The 20,842-nt window shown below is 45.8% G+C and overlaps 1 protein-coding gene across 1 annotated transcript; it reads left to right on the top strand.

The window, feature by feature from the left end:
* The first annotated feature begins 1,182 nt into the window (after positions 1 to 1,182).
* On the top strand, positions 1,183 to 8,161 carry LOC130359365 (uncharacterized). The gene is made up of 2 exons (XM_056562850.1): positions 1,183 to 1,613; positions 7,124 to 8,161. The coding sequence occupies exons 1-2, from the start codon at positions 1,183 to 1,185 to the stop codon at positions 8,094 to 8,096; spliced, it is 1,404 nt and encodes a 467-aa protein (XP_056418825.1). The 3' UTR covers positions 8,097 to 8,161.
* The last annotated feature ends 12,681 nt before the right edge of the window (positions 8,162 to 20,842 follow it).

Below are 20,842 nucleotides of genomic sequence, written 5' to 3'. Positions count from 1 at the left end.
CGACCTAATGTTGGGGAAACTGCCTACAATTGTGGGGGAACTGCCAACATAATGTGGGGGAGCTGCCAACCTAATGTGAGGGAGCTGGCAACCTAATATGGGGGAGCTGGCAACCTAATGTGGGAGAGCTGGCAACCTAATGTGGGAGAGCTGGCAACCTAATGTGGGAGAGCTGGCAACCTAATGTGGGGGAGCTAGCAACCTAATGTGGGGGAGCTGGCAACTTATTGTGGGGGGAACTATACTTCCTACCTAATGTGGGGGAACATGCTGCCTACCTAATGTGGGGGAACATGATGCCTACCTAATGTAGGGGGAAATACAAGGTACCGTACATCGCGGTAGGAGGGGTAGTCTTATATGGCGAGTATATCCCAAACTCTATATTTTAACTGTAAAAGTTGGGGGTCGTCTTATACGCCCAGTCGTCTTATACGCCGGCATATACGGTACCCCTTTATGCAGTGGTAAGGTTATGCTGGGAGTTGTAGTTTCACTCACCATAACTGTAGAACTTACAAGTGACTACAGCTCTGATAGGACATAGTGAGGAGAATACACAATGATATCAGTGACTACAGGTGACGTCTTCTCTATAGTGAGGGGAATACACAATGATTAGACATGTGCACATCAAACATTTTCGTTTCTTTTTGTTTCTTTTTACACCTATATTCATATTTTTTCGGTTCGGCAGCCATTTTCGGATTACATTTTCGGACAGATTCGTTATTATCTAAAATGGCGGACAAAAATTTCGAACGCATTCGTTATCGGATTCATTCGTCAACAGAAACATTCGTTTTCATAGGCATTCGTTATAATGGACTTTCGTTATAGGATTCGTTATCGTTTGTTCGGTATTCTGATATATTCGTCATCTCTTTTGTTATCGGGTGCTTTTGTTTTTCGGATACATTCGTTATTCGGCTGCAGTCGTTATACATTCGTTATTCGGATACATTTGTTATTCGGCTACATGCATTATTCGGATACATTCGTTATTCGGATACATTCGTTATTGCATAACGAATACATCCGCAATTTTGCCAATAAAGTTTATTGAAATTACCAAAAAAATCGAATTCGTTCCAGCAACTTCCACTTCCACTTGGGCTGAGCTGCATGCAGTATTGTGTTGGTTGTTGTGAGCAGTGATACTGTGACACTGAGTGAATAAAAATGTCTGGAGGAGAGCATGAAAGTGTGGCTGGGAGAGAGGAAGGTGAAAGTATGAAAGTGAGTGAGAGTGCAGGTGTCAGTGTGAATGTTGGTGGAGAGAGGAGGAGGAGGCGCCCTTATCAGGGCGACTTTAGCAGTGGCACTGGCAGTGGCACCACTAGTAGACAACATGGACTTGGGTGGTCAGTGTCCCCATCACCAAGTTCGGAAAGTGGAGGGGAGGAGTCGGCACCTGTTGCCAAAAAGAATCGGGGCCCCAGGTTCACCACAGATGAAAATCTAGCTCTGGTGGCGGCTGTCACCAGACATAAAGCCACACTGTTCACCACCACCGTGGGCAGTGAGGAGAAATTTGCGGGCGGGAAGCGGGTCAGAGACGCTGTGGTCCATGTTGGAGCAAAGGACCGATCAGTCGAATGTATCCGCAAAAGGTGAGTACTATATGTAAATGTTATGTATATATATATATATATATATATATATATATATGTTACGCCTAGCGCTCCGGGTCCCCACTCCTCCCCGGAGCGCTTACGGCGTCTCTCTCTCCGCAGCGCCCCGGTCGGTCCCGCTGACCGGGAGCGCTGCACTGTCATGGCCGTCGGGGATGCGATTCGCACAGCGGGACGCGCCCGCTCGCGAATCGCATCCCAGGTCACTTACCCGTCCCGGTCCCCTGCTGTCATGTGCTGGCGCGCGCGGCTCCGCTCTCTAGGGCGCGCGCGCGCCAGCTCCCTGAGACTTAAAGGGCCAGTGCACCAATGATTGGTGCCTGGCCCAATTAGCTTAATTGGCTTCCACCTGCTCCCAGACTATTTCTGATCACTGCCCCTGCACTCCCTTGCCGGATCTTGTTGCCTTAGAGCCTAGTGAAAGCGTTACTGTGTTTGTCCATACTGTGTACTTGACCTCCTGCTTTTGCCTTATTGACTACGATTCTTGCTGCCTGCCCCGACCTTCTGCTACGTCCGACCTTGCTTCTGTCTACTCCCTTGTACCGCGCCTATCTTCAGCAGTCAGAGAGGTTGAGCCGTTGCTAGTGGATACGACCTGGTCACTACCGCCGCAGCAAGACCATCCCGCTTTGCGGCGGGCTCTGGTGAACACCAGTAGTGACTTAGAACCGGTCCACTAGCACGGTCCACGCCAATCCCTCTCTGGCACAGAGGATCCACCTCCTGCCAGCCGGCATCGTGACAGTAGATCCGGCCATGGATCCCGCTGAAGTTCCTCTGCCAGTTGTCGCCGACCTCACTACACTGGTCGCCCAGCAAGCCCGACAGATCGCCCAACAAGATCACCAGCTGTCGTACTTGAACACCATGACACAGCAACTCCAGTCGCAGCTACAGCAGCTTCAGTCACAGCTACAGCAATTTCAGTCTCAGCTACAGCAGCAACAACCATCTCCTCCGCCAGCTCCTGCACCTCTTCCGCAGCGAGTGGCCACTCCTAGCCTCCGCTTGTCCCTGCCGGACAAATTTGATGGGGACTCTAAGTTTTGCCGTGGCTTTCTTTCACAATGTTCCCTGCACTTGGAGATGATGTCGGACCAGTTTCCTACTGAAAGGTCTAAGGTGGCTTTCGTAGTCAGCCTTCTGTCTGGGAAAGCTCTGTCTTGGGCCACACCGCTCTGGGACCGCAATGACCCCGTCACTGCCTCTGTACACTCCTTCTTCTCGGAAATTCGAAGTGTCTTTGAGGAACCTGCCCGAGCCTCTTCTGCTGAGACTGCCCTGCTGAACCTGGTCCAGGGTAATTCTTCCGTTGGCGAGTACGCCATACAATTCCTTACTCTTGCTTCTGAACTATCCTGGAATAATGAGGCCCTCTGCGCGACCTTTAAAAAAGGCCTATCCAGCAACATTAAAGATGTTCTGGCTGCACGAGAAACTCCTGCTAACCTGCATGAACTCATTCATCTAGCCACTCGCATTGACATGCGTTTTTCTGAGAGGCATCAAGAGCTCCGCCAGGAAAAAGACTTAGATCTCTGGACACCTCTCCCACAGTCTCCATTGCAATCTACGCCTAGGCCTCCCGCCGAGGAGGCCATGCAAGTGGATCGGTCTCGCCTGACCCAGGAAGAGAGGAATCGCCGTAGGGAAGAGAATCTTTGTCTGTACTGTGCCAGTACCGAACATTTCTTGGTGGATTGCCCTATCCGTCCTCCACGTCTGGGAAACGCACGCTCGCACCCAGCTCTCGTGGGTGTGGCGTCTCTTGATGCTAAGTCGGCTTCTCCACGTCTCACGGTGCCCGTACGGATTTCTCCTTCAGCCAACTCTTCCCTCTCAGCCGTGGCCTGCTTGGACTCCGGTGCCTCTGGGAATTTTATTCTGGATTCCTTGGTGAATAAATTCCGCATCCCGGTGACCCGTCTCGTCAAGCCACTCTACATTTCCGCGGTCAACGGAGTCAGGTTGGATTGCACCGTGCGTTACCGCACGGAGCCCCTCCTAATGTGCATCGGACCTCATCACGAAAAAATTGAGTTTTTGGTCCTCTCCAATTGCACTTCCGAAATTCTCCTTGGACTACCTTGGCTTCAACACCATTCCCCAACCCTGGATTGGTCCACAGGGGAGATCAAGAGCTGGGGTACCTCTTGTTTCAAGGACTGCCTTAAACCGGTTCCCAGTACTCCCTGCCGTGACCCTGTGGTTCCCCCTGTAACCGGTCTCCCTAAGGTCTTTATGGACTCTGCCTGCCATAAGAAGTGCCTCTCCCCCCCTCCCAGTCCAGTCAGGCAAGCCTCGGTGCCTCCTCATGGCCCCCGTCCTGGTGTCACACTGCCCCGTGCCAGGCCTCGCCCTCTGCCCTCCCTCCCCATTCCCACTCCTGCTGTACTGCCTTCCGTTGAGGAAACCCTCCATTCTTTCCCGGTGTCCTCATCCCAGGGGAGGCAGTTACCGGACAAAGAGAAGGGGAGACCTAAGGGGGGGGGGTACTGTTACGCCTAGCGCTCCGGGTCCCCGCTCCTCCCCGGAGCGCTTACGGCGTCTCTCTCTCCGCAGCGCCCCGGTCGGTCCCGCTGACCGGGAGCGCTGCACTGTCATGGCCGTCGGGGATGCGATTCGCACAGCGGGACGCGCCCCCGCTCGCGAATCGCATCCCAGGTCACTTACCCGTCCCGGTCCCCTGCTGTCATGTGCTGGCGCGCGCGGCTCCGCTCTCTAGGGCGCGCGCGCGCCAGCTCCCTGAGACTTAAAGGGCCAGTGCACCAATGATTGGTGCCTGGCCCAATTAGCTTAATTGGCTTCCACCTGCTCCCAGACTATTTCTGATCACTGCCCCTGCACTCCCTTGCCGGATCTTGTTGCCTTAGAGCCTAGTGAAAGCGTTACTGTGTTTGTCCATACTGTGTACTTGACCTCCTGCTTTTGCCTTATTGACTACGATTCTTGCTGCCTGCCCCGACCTTCTGCTACGTCCGACCTTGCTTCTGTCTACTCCCTTGTACCGCGCCTATCTTCAGCAGTCAGAGAGGTTGAGCCGTTGCTAGTGGATACGACCTGGTCACTACCGCCGCAGCAAGACCATCCCGCTTTGCGGCGGGCTCTGGTGAACACCAGTAGTGACTTAGAACCGGTCCACTAGCACGGTCCACGCCAATCCCTCTCTGGCACAGAGGATCCACCTCCTGCCAGCCGGCATCGTGACAATATATATATATAAATAATAAATATGTGTGTGTGTTTCCCAACCAGGGTGCCTCCAGATGTCCCAGCATGCCCGTAGACAGCCGTGGGCATGCTGGGAGTTGTAGTTTTTCAACAGCTGGATTTATTACATATATATAATTATATTTAAATATTTTATTCCACCTAATGTGAAAAGGGTGATAACTTAGGTAGCATAGCATAATATCTATGCTCTGTTGCTCCATCCAGGATCTCAAGCATGTAGCAGAGGAGTTAAAGGGGTACTCTGGTGAAAACCTTTTTTATTTAAAATCAACTGGTGCAAGGAAATTAAACAGAAACTAAACAGAAAAGTGCCAGGCAGAAAGTACCCACCTACTGAGTGGTGAGCGTGCATCATACCTCAGGAGCCGCAAATGCAGAATTAATGTCCAGTTGCAGCAAGGGGTTAAACCCGTCCTTCACTGAGGGTTTAACCCCTTGCTGCAATTGGGCATTCATTCTGGGTACCAGATGCCATGATCATTCAATATAGATCATGACATCTGCAGCAGTTAGGCAATTTAAATTTCATATATGATCACATGAACTGTGTCCTACTGTCCTTTATGGTTTAAAGGTGTAGTATACCATAGAGAGAAAACATATTAGTTTGTATAACCATGCCCTGGAGAGTTAAGTTAATATTTTTCCTTACTGCCTTTCACTAGAGTACCCCTTTAATGTAAGAGTAGTCTATGGGGAATTTATATATTATTACACTGTGTGTGGCACTTGTAATGATGTATATTCTACTAAATAAGTAATTAATCACAGATGGAAAAATTAAAACCACACAGAGGTACAGACAGTATAATTAAGTGCATTATTGAAAATAATGGAATACCCCTTTAACCCCTTAAGGACACATGACGTACTGGAACGTCATGTGTCCGCTCCCGATCTATAATGCGGGGCCACGGCGGGTCTAACAACGGCCGGGACCTGTGGCTAATAGGGCGCGGCATTGATCGCGGTGCCGCATGCTATTAACCCTTTAGACATGGCATTCAAAGTTGAAAGCCTCGTCTAAAGTGAAACTGAAAGCATGCCGGTTAGCTCAGTGGGTTGTTCGGGATAGCCGCGGCGAAATCGCGGCATCCCGTACAGCTTACAGGACAGCGGGAGGGTCCCTACCTGCCCCCTCGCTGTCCGATCGCCGAATGACTGCTCAGTGCCTGAGATCCAGGCATGAGCAGTCAAGCGGCAGAATCATCGATTACTGGTTTCTTATGAGAAACCAGTGATCAATGTGAAAGATCAGTGTGTGCAGTGTTATAGGTCCCTATGGGAGCTATAACACTGCAAAAAAAGTGAAAAAAAGTGAATTAATATCATTTAACCCCTTCCCTATTAAAAGTTTGAATCACCCCCCTTTTCCCATAAAAAAAAATAAAAAATACAGTGTAAATAAAAATAAACATATATGGTATCGCCGTGTGTGGAAATGTCCAAATTATAAAAATATATCGTTAATTAAACCGCACGGTCAATGGCTTGCGCGCAAAAAAATTCAAAAGTCCAAAATAGTGCATTTTTGGTCACTTTTTATATCATGAAAAAATGAATAAAAAGCGATCAATAAGTCCTATCAATGCAAAAATGGTACCGTTAAAAACTTCAGATCACGGCGCAAAAAATGAGCCCTCATACCGCCCAATACACGGAAAAATAAAAAAAAGTTATAGGGGTCAGAAATGACAATTTTAAACGTATTAATTTTCCTGCATGAAGTTATGATTTTTTCCAGAAGTACGACAAAATCAAACCTATATAAGTAGGGTATCATTTTAACCGTATGGACCAACAGAATAAATATCAGGTGTAATTTTTACCGAAAAATTTACTACGTATAAACGGAAGCCCCCAAAAGTTACAAAACTGCGTTTTTTTTTTCAATTTTGTCACAATGATTTTTTTTTCTGTTTCACCGTAGATTTTTGGGCAAAATGACTGACGTAATTACAAAGTAGAATTGGTGGCGCAAAAAACAAGCCATCATATGGATTTTTAGGTGCAAAATTGAAAGAGTTATGATTTTTTAAAGGCAAGGAGCAAAAAACAAAAATGCAAAAATGGAAAAACCCCTAGTCCTTAAGGGGTTAACATACCAGTCATTTTGGTAACACTGGCTATATCTGTTGCTTATATGCAATTGTGCATATAAGTAAAATCAAACAGTTGTAACATTTGTCAACAAAACTTTTTATTGATTTTAAATGTATGATAAACTCTTTAATAAACTATATCTCATGCAGATATTATGACTGTAAAGCAACCGTCCTGCGTAAAATAAAAAAACCAAGGAATTCAGGAAGTGGGAGCAGGAGTTCCGGAACCATCTCCTGCCAGAGGGTTGGAGTGAGACAGTATATATATACTGTCTATATATACAGCCAAGCCATCAGGTACCACCGCATCTGCTCCAACCCTGATGACAGAGACACACATCTACAAACGCTAGCTGAGAAATTTAAACAAAAAGGTTACAAACCAAGGACCATCCATAAGAAAATCCACTCTGCTCTTCAAACACCACGTGAACACCTGCTGCAATACAGAGAGAAACAAACCTCATCACGCATACCACTGGTAGCCACATACAATCCCACCCTTGAGGAAATACGCAAAATCATCAAGGACCTGCAGCCAATACTAGCAGAAGATGAGGTGTTAAAGCAAATCTTTCCTGAACCACCCATCTTGGCCTTCAGACAACCACCCAACTTAAAACAAAAGCTGGTCAATAGGAAACTACCCACAGAAACATCAGATACAGACAATGGGACCAAACCCTGCGCCAAACCGCGCTGTAAACTCTGTCAACACATCTGCACAAATTCTGAGGCCTCCCACAACAACAAGACATACAACATCAAGGGACAATACTCCTGCACCACAGAGAATGTAGTCTACATGATACAATGCACCAAGTGTGACCTGGGATGTTACATTGGTGAGACCAGTCAGCCACTCAATAAAAGGATGGACCTCCACAGATCGTCCATCAACAACCATAGAGAAAAGGACTATTGCACCCCAGTTGGACACCACTTCACTCAAACAGGTCACTCCCTACAGGACCTCAAAATCAAGATCCTGAAAGGAAACTTCAAGAACACCCAGGAAAGAAAGACATTTGAAGCCAAAATGATAGTTCTTTATGACTCCAAGAACAGAGGACTTAATGTGGATTTAAGCTTCTTATCCCATTATCAAAATTTCCTATAACCTTTGCTAAACTCTCTACCCTCTCCCTGCTCTAACACCATTACACCCCTGCTCCCCCTCCCCTGTCTAGTCTTATCTTCAGTCTATGGCTCTATAGTAAAATTGTCTGTCCAGCGTAATCACTATTCTCACCTCTGCTCTCCAGCCCCCCCCCCTCCTCATCCTTATCTGTATCTATCGTCCGATGATTTAGCTTTTATCGTCCTATTGCTATACAATTTATGGCCCAACTTAATGTCCATTCTCCACTAATGTTGTTTTAACCCCTGCATATTTTGTGAGATAGAACCTGTGTTTTCTCCTTGTGAGCTCAGAAATGCTTATGACTTGATAAAGGGAGGAATCCCGAAAGCTTGTCTCTACAAAATCTTGTTAGTCCAATAAAAAAGGTATTACAAGATACTGCAACTACCGATGATTTTGCTTTTTATATATATATATATATATATATATATATATATATATAAATAAAAAAATAAATATATATATATATATGTGTGTGTGTGTGTATATATTGGTATATATATATATATATATATATATATATATATATATATATATATATATATAGATATATAGATAGATAGATACTGTATAAATAAAATATTCATATATATGTATATATATATATATATATATATATATATCTATAGATACATACATATACAGTTTATACACACACACATATATATATATATATATATATAAAAATATATACACTCTAAATATATATATATATATTTTTTTTTTTGTGTGTGTGTGTGTGTGTGTACACACATGCATACATAAATAGATATCAAACAATCAAGAGAATGCAGCACCTCCAGACCCACAAGACTCCAAAATGCTGAAATAGTGATGAGTTTATTTCCTCAGAGGTTAATAATATAATATTTCAGTATCTTCTTCTTTACCTGTGATGAAATAAACTCATCACTTTTTCACCATATTGTAGTTTATTTATTTAAGCTTTAACAACTTATGATGGCAGCTAATCAAAGTAATGAGACACACTGTAATGTAAACTTTCTTACTGCTTCAGTCAAAACATTACTAATTCATTATTATTATTTTTTTTTTTCAGATCAACCAGGTCCATCTGCAGGGAGGATGGTCCGCCATCAAAAGTTGCCCCAATCACCTGTCCTGTCCTCAGCACCGGCTGAGATAGATGTGGAGGAGGAGGTGTCCCCAGGTGAACAACACCAACCACTCTCCCCAACCCTAGCTCCTGGCTCTGTCCCAAGGGAATCTTACATGCAGCTTGCTAAAGAAATCCAAAGGCTGGCCAAGGAGAACAGGAACATGTCGCGCAAATTGCGCCGGATGAATCGCACCATGCTTGAACTCCACCGATCACAAAAACAAGAGTTCCAAGCCCTGTTGGCCAAACAAATGGGAGAATTTCAGGCCATGTTGTCCCACCATAGCCAACAACATATGCAGGCGATGCATGATTTGAGGGTGGACGTTATGTCTGCTATTGCCAGCTCTCAGAGGTTGCCTGACCCCATAAGCAGCAGCAGCAATACCCCCAAAAAAAACTGAAATATACCGGACTAAATTAGTTCGCCTTGTTGATATGTTTCAGTTGTTGTTCTGTTTAAGATATGTTATTATTACTACAGTAGCATTCAAGGCCTTGGCCATTCAAGAAAAAAAAACATTTTTTTTCTTTATCCTGTGTGGTGTCTAAATTATTACTAACATTACATTATTTTTATTTCCACTTTTTTTTTTTTGTGTTGTCCACATCTTGGGGGAGATTTATCAAAACCTGTCCAGAGGAGAAGTTGCCCATAGCAACCAATCAGCTCGCTTCTTTCATTTTTTAACAAGGCCTGTGCTAAATGAAAGAATCGATCTGACTGGTTGCTATGGGCAACTTTTCCTCTGGGCAGGTTTTGATAAATCTGCCCCCTTGTCCACAGTGCTCTCTGCTGACACCTTTGTCCGTTTTAGGAACTGTCCAGAGCAGCAGGAACTTTGCTATAAAAATGTTATTCTAATCTGGACAGTTCCTGGCTGACATGTACAGAGGTGTCAGCAGAGAGAGCCCTGTGGACAGACTGGAGAGAAATAAAAAAAATAGAAAATACACTGACTTATATTTTCTATTGGCACGTACATTATTCTGCGCAAATTTGATGTACTGCATATTATGCTGCAGATTTCAATATCTGCAAAAAATAATGTACGTGTGAATAGACCATTAGGCCTCTGGAATATTTGCTCCATTCATTTACTAGGGGTCCCTCTAGTGGCAGAGGCACTGTAAAGCACAACTGTTAAAAAGAAAATTGATGGAATTTTAAGTTACTCACCAGTGATTTGCTGAAAGAAACTCCTTTTTTTCACCCACTTCAAGGTCCAGCAATAGGATTCCTAAATCCTGAAAGAAAGATGGAAAGGTATAAATTAAACTAAAATTAATAATGGGATATTAGGAGGGAAGGGGATGATTGACAGACCACTCACCTGTTTGAAGGGGCTGTTAAGCTTGTCACTTGCTTCACTTTTAAACAACTGGTAGTAACGGGAAAACATTCCAACTTGTTAACGAAACTTAAACTCAACGGTAACTGCAGTGTTCAACTTTAACTGAAGAGGTAACTTCAACTTTTTAACTTGTTTCAAAGTTTAGGGCTGGGTACCCTAACTTTGGCAAATTGACTTTTAAAAAAGTCATCTGCTCCATGAGCTGAGGGGCCAGTTGAGAACGCTGTCGGCATAGAATGTTCCCGGTGACAGAAAATACCCGCTCACTTTGCACAGAGGTTGGGGGGCAGGATAGGAGCTCCTGGGCCACCGTGCTTAGAGCAGGCCAAATAGCCCTCCTTTCGTCCCAATATTTCATGGCATCGGCAGTGGGAAAATATTTGGTTCAGACACATAAATTTTGACCATGTCTGCCACCTTGTCTCTTGGTATCCGAGAGGGTTGTCTGGTTTGTCCAACCAGGCTTTGCAATGTCTCTGCCCAAAAGTCAGCAGCTCTTGAGGAGGTTGCAGCAGTGTTGCTGATGGTTGCTGAGATTTCTGCAGGCTCATCTTCCTCTGCTTCTTCCTCCTCATCATCCCTCTCTTGTCCCACATCTAATAGTCTCTGTCCGTCACACACCTTGATGATTAATTTGTCCCTCCAGCTTGTTAGGGCATTTGCTTGGAGAGCCATTTTGCCCTTAATCCGGGGGTCACACATGGTGGCTAGCATTAGCTCAGGGCAAGTGTCTGTCAGCTCTTTAATCCTACGCTGTAGTTGGACCTGGAGTCTCCTTACCAGTGTGGCAACATCACCAACTATATAGCCTCCAGTCAACTTCTCTCTGTTATTCAGGAAGGCATCCATTTTGGTTAACAGATGAGTAAAGAGAGGGATGACTTGCGCCAAACTTGCCTTCTCCTGGCTTAAGTTTTCCGTGACCGCACGAAAGGGGCTAAGTACAGCCACCACCTGAGCAACTAAGGTCCACTCCTCCCTGCCAAATACTCTGGTGATGCCAATATAATTTTCATGGGACATTGCATGTATGGGTTTCTGCTGCTCTAGGATTCTTTCCAGCATTTCTAGTGTGGAATTCCACCAGGTGCTAACATCCTGTTTCAGTCTGTGTTGAGGAACACCTGCCTTACTCTGCTCCCGCCTGAGTAAGTGGCTGTCTTTAATAGTGTTGCTCGCGAATATTCGCAATTCGAATATTATTCGCGAATATCGCATATTCGCGAATTCGCGAATTTCGCGAATATAGCGCTATATATTCGTAATTACGAATATTCGTTTTTTTTTTTTTTTTTTTTTTCTTCACAGTACACATCACAGTGATCATCTCTCTCTGCTTCCAGCTTATGTGGTGTAAAGAAGGCTGTAATACTACTGTGTAAGACTGACGTGCGGAAATTCGCATATGCGAAAATTAGCACATACTAATTTTCGCATATGCTAATTTTCGCATATGCGAATTTTCGCATGCGTTAATTTTGTATATGCAACTTTTCACATATGTTAATTTTCGCATACGCGAATATTCGCATATGCGAAAATAAAACGAGGGTATAACGAATATGCGAATATTCGCGAATATATGACGAATATTCGTCCATATATTCGCGAATATTCGCGAATTCGAATATGGCCTATGCCGCTCAACACTAGTCTTTAACACTCCGGTGAAAATGCCCTGCAATTTTTCTGCATGAATCCAGAACTCCTGTGAGCTTTGTGTTGCTCTCTGAGGTGTCTTCCAAACCGGCCTTCACCACAAGATGGAGGACATGTGCAGAGCATCGCACACCCACAAAGTTGCCATCACGCAATGCCTTTATCATGTTGGCTGCACCGTCAGTCACCACGAAACCCATCTTCGGATGTGTATCTCCGTGTTCCCCAAGCCATTCTTCCACCATTTTTTAAAGTGCTCTGGTAATGTTTTGTGAGCTATGCTGCTCATCCAATACCTCCGCATGGAGGAGGAATGAGTGGTGGCCCTGATTTGTATTCTCAACACCAGCCCCTGTGCTTCTTGGACCTGATTTGGTTTGGGCAAGTTCAGTGACAATGGGCTGCCACCAGTGTGCAGTCAATGATAGGAAAGCATGCTGGCCACTGAGAGCACTCCACAGGTCAGTGGTTAGATGTACAGACTGTCCAGCAGCTTTGCCCAGCTCCTCTTTTAGCAGATCCACACACGATTTATACAAAGCAGGTACTATACTTCTGCTGAATGTGGTACGTGATGGTACAATATATTGGGGTGCAAGTGCCTTTAGAAGGCGTTTGAAAGGTTCCCCTTCCACCATGTTAAATGGAGCCCCCCCCAACGGCTATGAGCTCACCTATAAGGCGGGTAATCTTGCGGGACTGTTGGCGGGAAATTCCCCTGGGATGAAAACCAGTAAACTGTTCTATGGTGGACTGGTTTCCTTTACTGGGATGAACAACAGCTTCAGCCACTTGCCCCTTTTCCAGGTTATCTGAGGCTGAACTCATAGTAGCACTGGAACTAGCACTACTACTTCTCTTTTTTTTTACTTGGTGGAGCTACCAAACCACTTTCTTCTCTCATCAACACTGCCTTGTGGTGTGTCCTCAGATGGTTATTCATTCCTGCATTGGTGAGATGCCCCAAGACTTTGCCACGACTTACTTACTTGCCACATAGCTTACATTTGGCCAAGCGACCATCCCCAACTGTTATAAAATGCTCCCATACCTTAGATTTGCGGTTACCACTGACACTGGGTTGTGCTGATGGGGAAGGTTTTTCTGGAAGGGGAGTGCTCTTGGAAGCAGTAGCTAAAGTCCTTATATTGGTGACAGTGGCAGTCTTTGCATGGGAGGGTGTATCCACAACTATGGAGCCAGAGGAGGATGGTGGTGATGGAGATTCTTGATAGTCATCATCAATGTCATGTACGAATAGTAGTGGCGAAAAAGGTTTATCTGGTGCAATAATGGACCATGGTACCTCCTCTTCTACAATGCCAATGTTCACATCTGCAAGGGCTGGACTGACATGCATGATGTTGTCTATTTCTGTGTCAGAGCCTTCTTGATGGACATTTAGGGCCACCTCAGCATCAGTAATGGCTGTCTCATTTTCTGCTAGAGTCTCCGTCTCCACATGGCAGATGTCTCTGTTTGGTTGCCTAGAAGTATGGCCACTGGAAGACTTGGCAGCAGGCCTTGCTGATGTCCTCTTGTAAAAAATGGCAGCTGTTACCTTTGGCTTCTTGGTAACATCTTGTCCTCTAGCTGTCTCTGTGTCACTGGGGAAGTCTTCCTCAGGGGAGCTGTCCATCTCTACAAGCACTGTGAGTCACTGTTAACACCAGTAAAACTTTCACAGGAATAAAGAAAAGTTCCTCAATGTCTGTGAAAAACACAGGATGTAGAAGGACACCCCAATTGGCTGACTAGTGTCATGTGATAACAAACTCTGTAAAGGGACCAATCAAATAAATGGAGAAAATGATTTCTTAGTTGAATGCATTCCGTAATTAACGAATGCATTCATAAGTAACGAATGCATTCGTATGTAACGAATGCATTCATAAGTAACGAATGCATTCGTAAGTACATAACGAATGCATTCGTGAGCAACGAATGCATACGTTATTTACAGACTATATTGTTTGTTAACAAGAGTCAACATTCGTAATTATCGAATGCATATGTTAAACGGCATTCGGATCTTAACGAATATCGTCAGATTGGCATTCGTTAATACGGCGTTTTCGGAAAGACCCGATATTTTATGTTCGGCACCTTACGAATATCATCATATTAGCATTTGTTAATGGGGTGTTTTCGGAAACATTCGATATTTCATGTTCGTTTTTCGGGATCGTCCGAAAATTACGAAAATCACACTTTTCGTTATTTTAGTGATTCGTTCCGAAACGAAATGCACATGTCTAACAATGATATCAGTGACTACAGGTGACGTCTTCTCTATAGTCTTTCCTTATCTAATTCAGATGGTACATACCACCTGGTCCAGCTAAAACTTCTCTCTGTAGAATGTGACGCCCAGATGACTCCTCACTATGTCAGCGCATTCTCATCCTCTATATGAAAACAAGTATTATTATAAACCTGCCAGACACTGTATCCTCTAAATATAATTCAACTATACACTACACTCTTTGATTATAAAACTTCCATACACCGTGCCCACTGAATATAATACTACCACACATCTGTACATTCTGAATATAATACCAACACATACTGTACCCTTTGAATATAAATCTGCCACATACTGTACCTCTGACTATAATACCGCCGCACACTGTACCCTCTGAATATACTACCACATACTGTACCTTCTGAATATAATACTACCACATACTGTACCCTCTGAATATTAATCTGCCACATACTGTACCTTTGAATATAAATCTGGTGGTGTTGCTAGTGATGGGGTGCTAGTACTGGGGGGGGGGGTGTTGCTGGAGGATGATGAGGGTGCTACTGGCCATCCCCCCTGGCAGTATCATCCCCATCATCCATCGGCAGGATCATCCTCCTGGCAGGAGCACCCCCATCATCCACATCAGGATCTGCTGATGGAGGTGCTGCTGCTGGGGGGTTTGCTGGTGGATGATGACGGTGCTACTGCCAGGGGGGGAGCATTAGGTAGGCAGCAGTTCCCCCACTTAAGGTAGGTAGCAGTTCCCCCACTTAAGGTAGGTAGCAGTTCCCCCACATTAGGTAGGTAGCAGTTTCCCCACATTAGGTAGCATAGATTCCCCACATTTGGTACCAGTTACCCCACATTAGGTAGTCATTTCCCCACATTAGGTAGCACAGATTCCCCACATTAGGTAGCATAGATTCCACACATTAGGTAGCAGTTTGCCCACATTAAGTAACGCAGATTCCCCACATTAGGTAGCAGTTTCCCACATTATGTAGCAGCTTTCGCACATTAGGTAGCAGTTTTCCAACATTAGGTAGCAGTTTCCCCACATTAGGTAGCAGTTTCCCCCCATTAGGCCGCAGGTTCCCTTGCATGTTCCCCACAATAGGTCAAAGTCTCCCCCCTTTAGATCGCTGGTTCAAACAACCCCACCTCCCCCCACACAAAAAAAAACACACACACACACACACAACACAGAGACACACACAGATAGATAGAGAGAGAGAGACACACACACACAGTCAGAGAGACACACACACAGTCAGAGAGACACACACTCACAGACAGAGACACACACAGACAGAGTCACACACAGTCACACACACACAGAGTCACACACAGTCACACACACACAGAGTCACACACAGACAGAGTCACACACAGACAGAGAGCCACACACAGACAGAGATAGCGACAGACACACACACAAACATACACACACAGAGACACACACACACACAGTCACACACAGACAGAGTCACACACAGTCACACACACAGAGAGTCACACAGTTACACACACAGAGAGTCACACACACACACACAGAGTCACACACACACAGACAGAGACACACAAACAGAGATAGTGTGAGACAGACACACACTCACTCACCCTGCGGAGGCACGTTGGGCCAGCGCAACAGAAGACGTGGGGGCGCAGGCCGGTTCACTGTGTACTAGTACGGAGACAGCGCAAGTGAGGACGGGGTGGGGGGGGGTTGCTGCTAGTACGGAGACAGCGCAACTGAGGACCGGGGGCATACCTGGTGTCACCCCATCAGGATGGTGTCACCCTGTGCGGGCCGCACCCCCCGCACCCCGGTCGCAACGCCACTGCCTGGGGGGTAGTGGATTTTTGGATCCATGGCTTTGTGGTAGACTTTAGGCCTCTTTAGGACACCAGACACTCTTCAGACTTTATCTCACTGCAACTCAGCACTAGAGAGTGATGAAGCTTCACCCAGGGCTTATATGGGGGAGACTCGGAGGGGTCCCATAAGTCACCCTTTAGGTCACATGGTCACTGGTACCTTCCCTGGTTACAATCACATGACAACCGTACTTAAAGGTATAACAGTGATAGAGCAGGGACTGGCGTGTTGACTAACGTTGGTTGCCTTAATACTGGGGTTGGAGACACATAGAAGAATGCTGGCTGATTTAGAGAAAACATGGGGAAATCCATAGATGGTGGATCCCCTCACCAGGAACACACTCCCTTGCAGGTTGGACATCCAGGGGAGGCGGCGATGGAAGTACTGGCAAACCTTTTTTGATACGATTTCAGTGAACAACCTATGGCTCATACCCAGGTTTCTGCACTGCGTACACATCGGACTCAGGATAGGGTATGGCCGTCACCGTATAGGGTTCTGTCTCCCAGATGGAATCTAATTTGCTAGTTCTCGAGAACTTCCGTAGACAAACTTTATCACCCATCTGGAGTGGTTTGGCAGAGGCATGGTGGCTGTAGTCTTCTTGTTGTCTTTGTTGGGCCTCACCTATTTTCTTACTGACAATCTCCTTGGCCTTTTGAATCCTTCTCTGATGGTCAGAAAGTTGCTTCTGGGACGCTTGTGGATTGTTGATCGGGGCCTGCAACCCAAATGTCCGGTCTTTCGGCAGTTGCCCATGTCATCCCATCATCAAGAAGAAGGGGGTGTATCCGATGGAGCAGTGCACTGTATTGTTGTAAATTTCCAACAACTTGGATAGTAACCGGGCCATCCTTCTTGCCTTGACACAGAGGCTGCTCTCAGCATATGGATGAAGACTTGGTTTTTACGTTCACTGAGCCTGTTCCCCTGAGGGTGATAGGCAGTGGTCTGGAGCTTCTTGCAGTCATGGAATAACATAGTTCTTGAAAGAGTTGGGCCTGGAAGGCCGTTCTGCGGTAAGTTAAGACAGACTATGGACACCCAAGAGTCTGCATTGTTACGTAATGCCCTCCAGCTGCACATGCTTGGTTCGTTAGCGCATGGTTCCGTAAGCGCATGGTTCCGTTACCTTCTGCTTCCGGCAGGGCTGGGACTCGCATCGCGGGACGCGCCCGCATGCGAGCCCAGTCCGTCACTCACCTGGTGCTTCTCCTGCTCCCGCCTCTGCCTCTCTGCTCTGGCGCGCGTGTCCCCCTCCCCTAAGGCGCGCGTGCCAGAGCTTTAAGATATAAAGGGCTAGTGCGCTCATTAGTGTAATTCATTGATAAATTCTTCCACCCTCCTCACTTTCTCGATGGATCTTTGTTGCCTTGTGCCTGATAGAAAGCATTCTTGAGTATTGTCTTGCCGTGTATCTGATCCTTTGCTCTGTGACTTGACCTTGCTCCTCTGCCGCCTGCCTACTGACCTCCTGCTACGTCGAGCCGTGCCAGGGGTAGCGACCTTGGTGCCGCCTGCCGCAGCAATTCCATCTCGCCTTGCAGCGGGCTCTGGTGAAAACCAGCGGCACCTTAGACTCTGCTCCCTGGTACGGCCCGAGTCATCTGCCACACAGGTCCAACGGATCCACATCCCCCGGAGTTTCTGTCTTCTTAAACATGAGTGTTACAGTAAGATCCGGCCATGGATCCCGCTGAGATACCCCTGCCTGAAGTCACGGATTTTCCCACCGTTGTGGTACGTCTCAGCAACTGCTATGATACAACAGTTTTTGGCCTTGCAACAGCAGCCGCAACCTGTCCCACTCCCTCCTCCAGCTCCTGCAGTGTCTTCTGGCTCCAAGCTACATCTACCATTACCCTCTAAATATGACGGTGATTCAAAGTTATGCAGAGGTTTCGTTACACAGTGCTCTATGCATTTGGAGCTCATGTCTGAACTGTTTCCGACGGAACGTGCTAAGATGGCCTTTGTTATTAGCCTACTGTCCAGAAAAGCCCTGGCCTACAACCCTTTCTGACCGCGGTGATCCGGTAGCTTCCAACTTGACAGCTTTTCTGGCAGAATTTTACTGTGTCTTTGAGGAACACGCTTGTGCCTCTTCTGCTGAGACGACTTTGCTGAACCTATGTCAAGGGAATTCTTCCTTTGGTGACTATGCGGTTCAATTCCGCACTCTTGCCTCAGAACTAGCATGGAATGATGAGGCCTTGTGTGCCACATTCAAAAAAGGACTGTCTAGCAGGACTAAAGATGCCCTGGCTACACGTGATTCTCCTTCTTCTCTGACTGAACTTATCCACCTGGCCACATGTATTGATATGCGTTTTGCTGAGAGGCAGGAAGAACTGTGCTTAGAGAGGGAATCTGCTCGAACACGGAGATATCCTAATCTGGCACCCGTGTTTCAACGTCCACCTCTACAGTTTCCTGCTATGCTAGGCTATGCAAGTGGATCGTTCCTGTCTTACGCAACAGGAGAGATCACGACGACGGAGTGAGAATTTGTGTTTGTATTGTTGGTCCACAGTATCCGGGAAAACACTCGCACCTAGGGCACGTAGAAGAGGCGTTCCTAGGTCTGAATACCACCTCTCCTCCCTTGACCATTTCTGTTCAAGTCTTTGCTTCTGCCAAGTCTTCCTTTAGCGCTACAGCATTTTTGGATTCTGGACCTGCAGGTGACTTTATTGATACTTCTTTCATCCGCAAATATCATCTTCCTGTTACTCGGCTTGCCAAGCCTTTGTTCATCTCCTCTGTTAATGGCCAAAATTCTACTGTAAGGTGCTATTCCATACTGAGCCTCTCGTCATGCAAGTGGGTGTCTTGCATAAAGAAAAGATTGAATTCTATGTACTGCCTCACTGTACTTCAGAGATTCTTCTTGGCCTTCCTTGGTTCCGACGTCACTCTCCGCAACTAGATTGGAGAACTGGAGAAATTATTCACTGGGGATAGTTCTGTCAAAATCTTTGTCTCAGTCCAGTCCAGCCTAAAATTGTTTCTCGTCCTCCTCCCTTGCTTGGTCTGCCTCCACCTTACCAAGATTTCTCTGACGTATTCTGAAAGAAACAGGCTGAGTCTCTGCCTCCATATCGTCCTTATGACAGCCCTATAGATCTTCTGCCTGGTACCACTCCTCCTCGTGGAAGGATATTAGAGATGTGCACAAGAGAAATTTTCATTTTGTTTTTTTGTTTTGGGTCAAATTTTCGGTTCGGTAATTTTTTCAGGTTTGATTTTTCGGATACATTTGGTATTCGTTTTTTCGGGTTTGATTTTTTTCGGATACACTCGGTATTCATTTTTTTGCGGGTTTGATTTTTTCGGGTACATTAGGTATTCAGAGTATCGTATTCATTTTTCATTTAACTTAGTTTCATTTCGTAACTTTTTAGTTTTTTCTCTTTTTTGCCCTTTTGCTGGGGTACCATGAAAAAGAAACATGCTGTGGGGAATTGTGAGAAACAAATTTAATTTTTGTGATAACGAAAATCTATTTTATTTATAAGCAAGGGACCATTATCGGGAGCGGGTGCAGGAAAAGAAGGGAGCCGCAGAGATCGGAACATTGGAAGACAGGTAAGATGATGTTTAACCCCTTAAGGACCAAGGACGTACCGGTACGTCCTTGGTCCTGCTCTCCTGATATAACGCGGGGTTACGTAACCCCGCATCATATCACGGCGGGCCCGGCGTCATAGTGAAGCCGGGACCCGCCTCTAATAGCGCCGATCGCGGCGCCGCGAGCTATTAACCCTTTAGCCGCGCGCTCAGAGCTGAGTCGCGCGGCTAAAACCGAAAGCGAAAGTTGCCGGTTAACTCAGTGGGCTGTTCGGGATAGCCGCGGCGAAATCGCGGCATCCCGAACAGCTTACAGGACAGCGGGAGGGCCCCTACCTGCCTCCTCGCTGTCCGATCGCCGAATGACTGCTCAGTGCCTGAGATCCAGGCATGAGCAGTCATGCAGCAGAATCGTCGATCACTGGTTTCCTATGGGACCTATAACACTGCAAAAAAAAAAAGTGAAAAAAAAGTGAATAAAGATCATTTAACTCCTAACCTATTAAAAATTTTGAATCACCCCCTTTTCCCATAAAAAAAAAAAAACACAGTGTAAATAAAAATAAAAATAAACATATATGGTATCACCGCGTGCGGAAATGTCCGAATTATAAAAATATATAATTAATTAAACCGCTCGGTCAATGGCGTGCGCGCAAAAAAATTCCAAAGTCCAAAATAGTGCATTTTTGGTCACTTTTTATATCATTTAAAAATGAATAAAAAGCAATCAATAAGTCCTATCAATGCAAAAATGGTACCGTTAAAAACTTCAGATCATGGCGCAAAAAATTAGCCCTCATACCGCCCCATACACGGAAAAAAAAAAGTTATAGGGGTCAGAAGATGACAATTTTAAACGTATAAATTTTCCTGCATGTA

Source organism: Hyla sarda, chromosome 1 (genome assembly GCF_029499605.1).
Source record: "Hyla sarda isolate aHylSar1 chromosome 1, aHylSar1.hap1, whole genome shotgun sequence".
Taxonomy (NCBI): Eukaryota; Metazoa; Chordata; class Amphibia; order Anura; family Hylidae; genus Hyla; species Hyla sarda.
This window is presented reverse-complemented; position numbering and strand designations above follow the sequence as displayed.

Excerpts from the sequence above, each read along its gene's own strand:
- LOC130359365 (XM_056562850.1), top strand. The coding sequence starts at position 1,183 with ATGTCTGGAGGAGAGCATGAAAGTGTGGCTGGGAGAGAGGAAGGTGAA. Across the intron at positions 1,614-7,123 it reads GTCGAATGTATCCGCAAAAG|ATATTATGACTGTAAAGCAA; the intron begins GTGAGTACTATA and ends TATCTCATGCAG.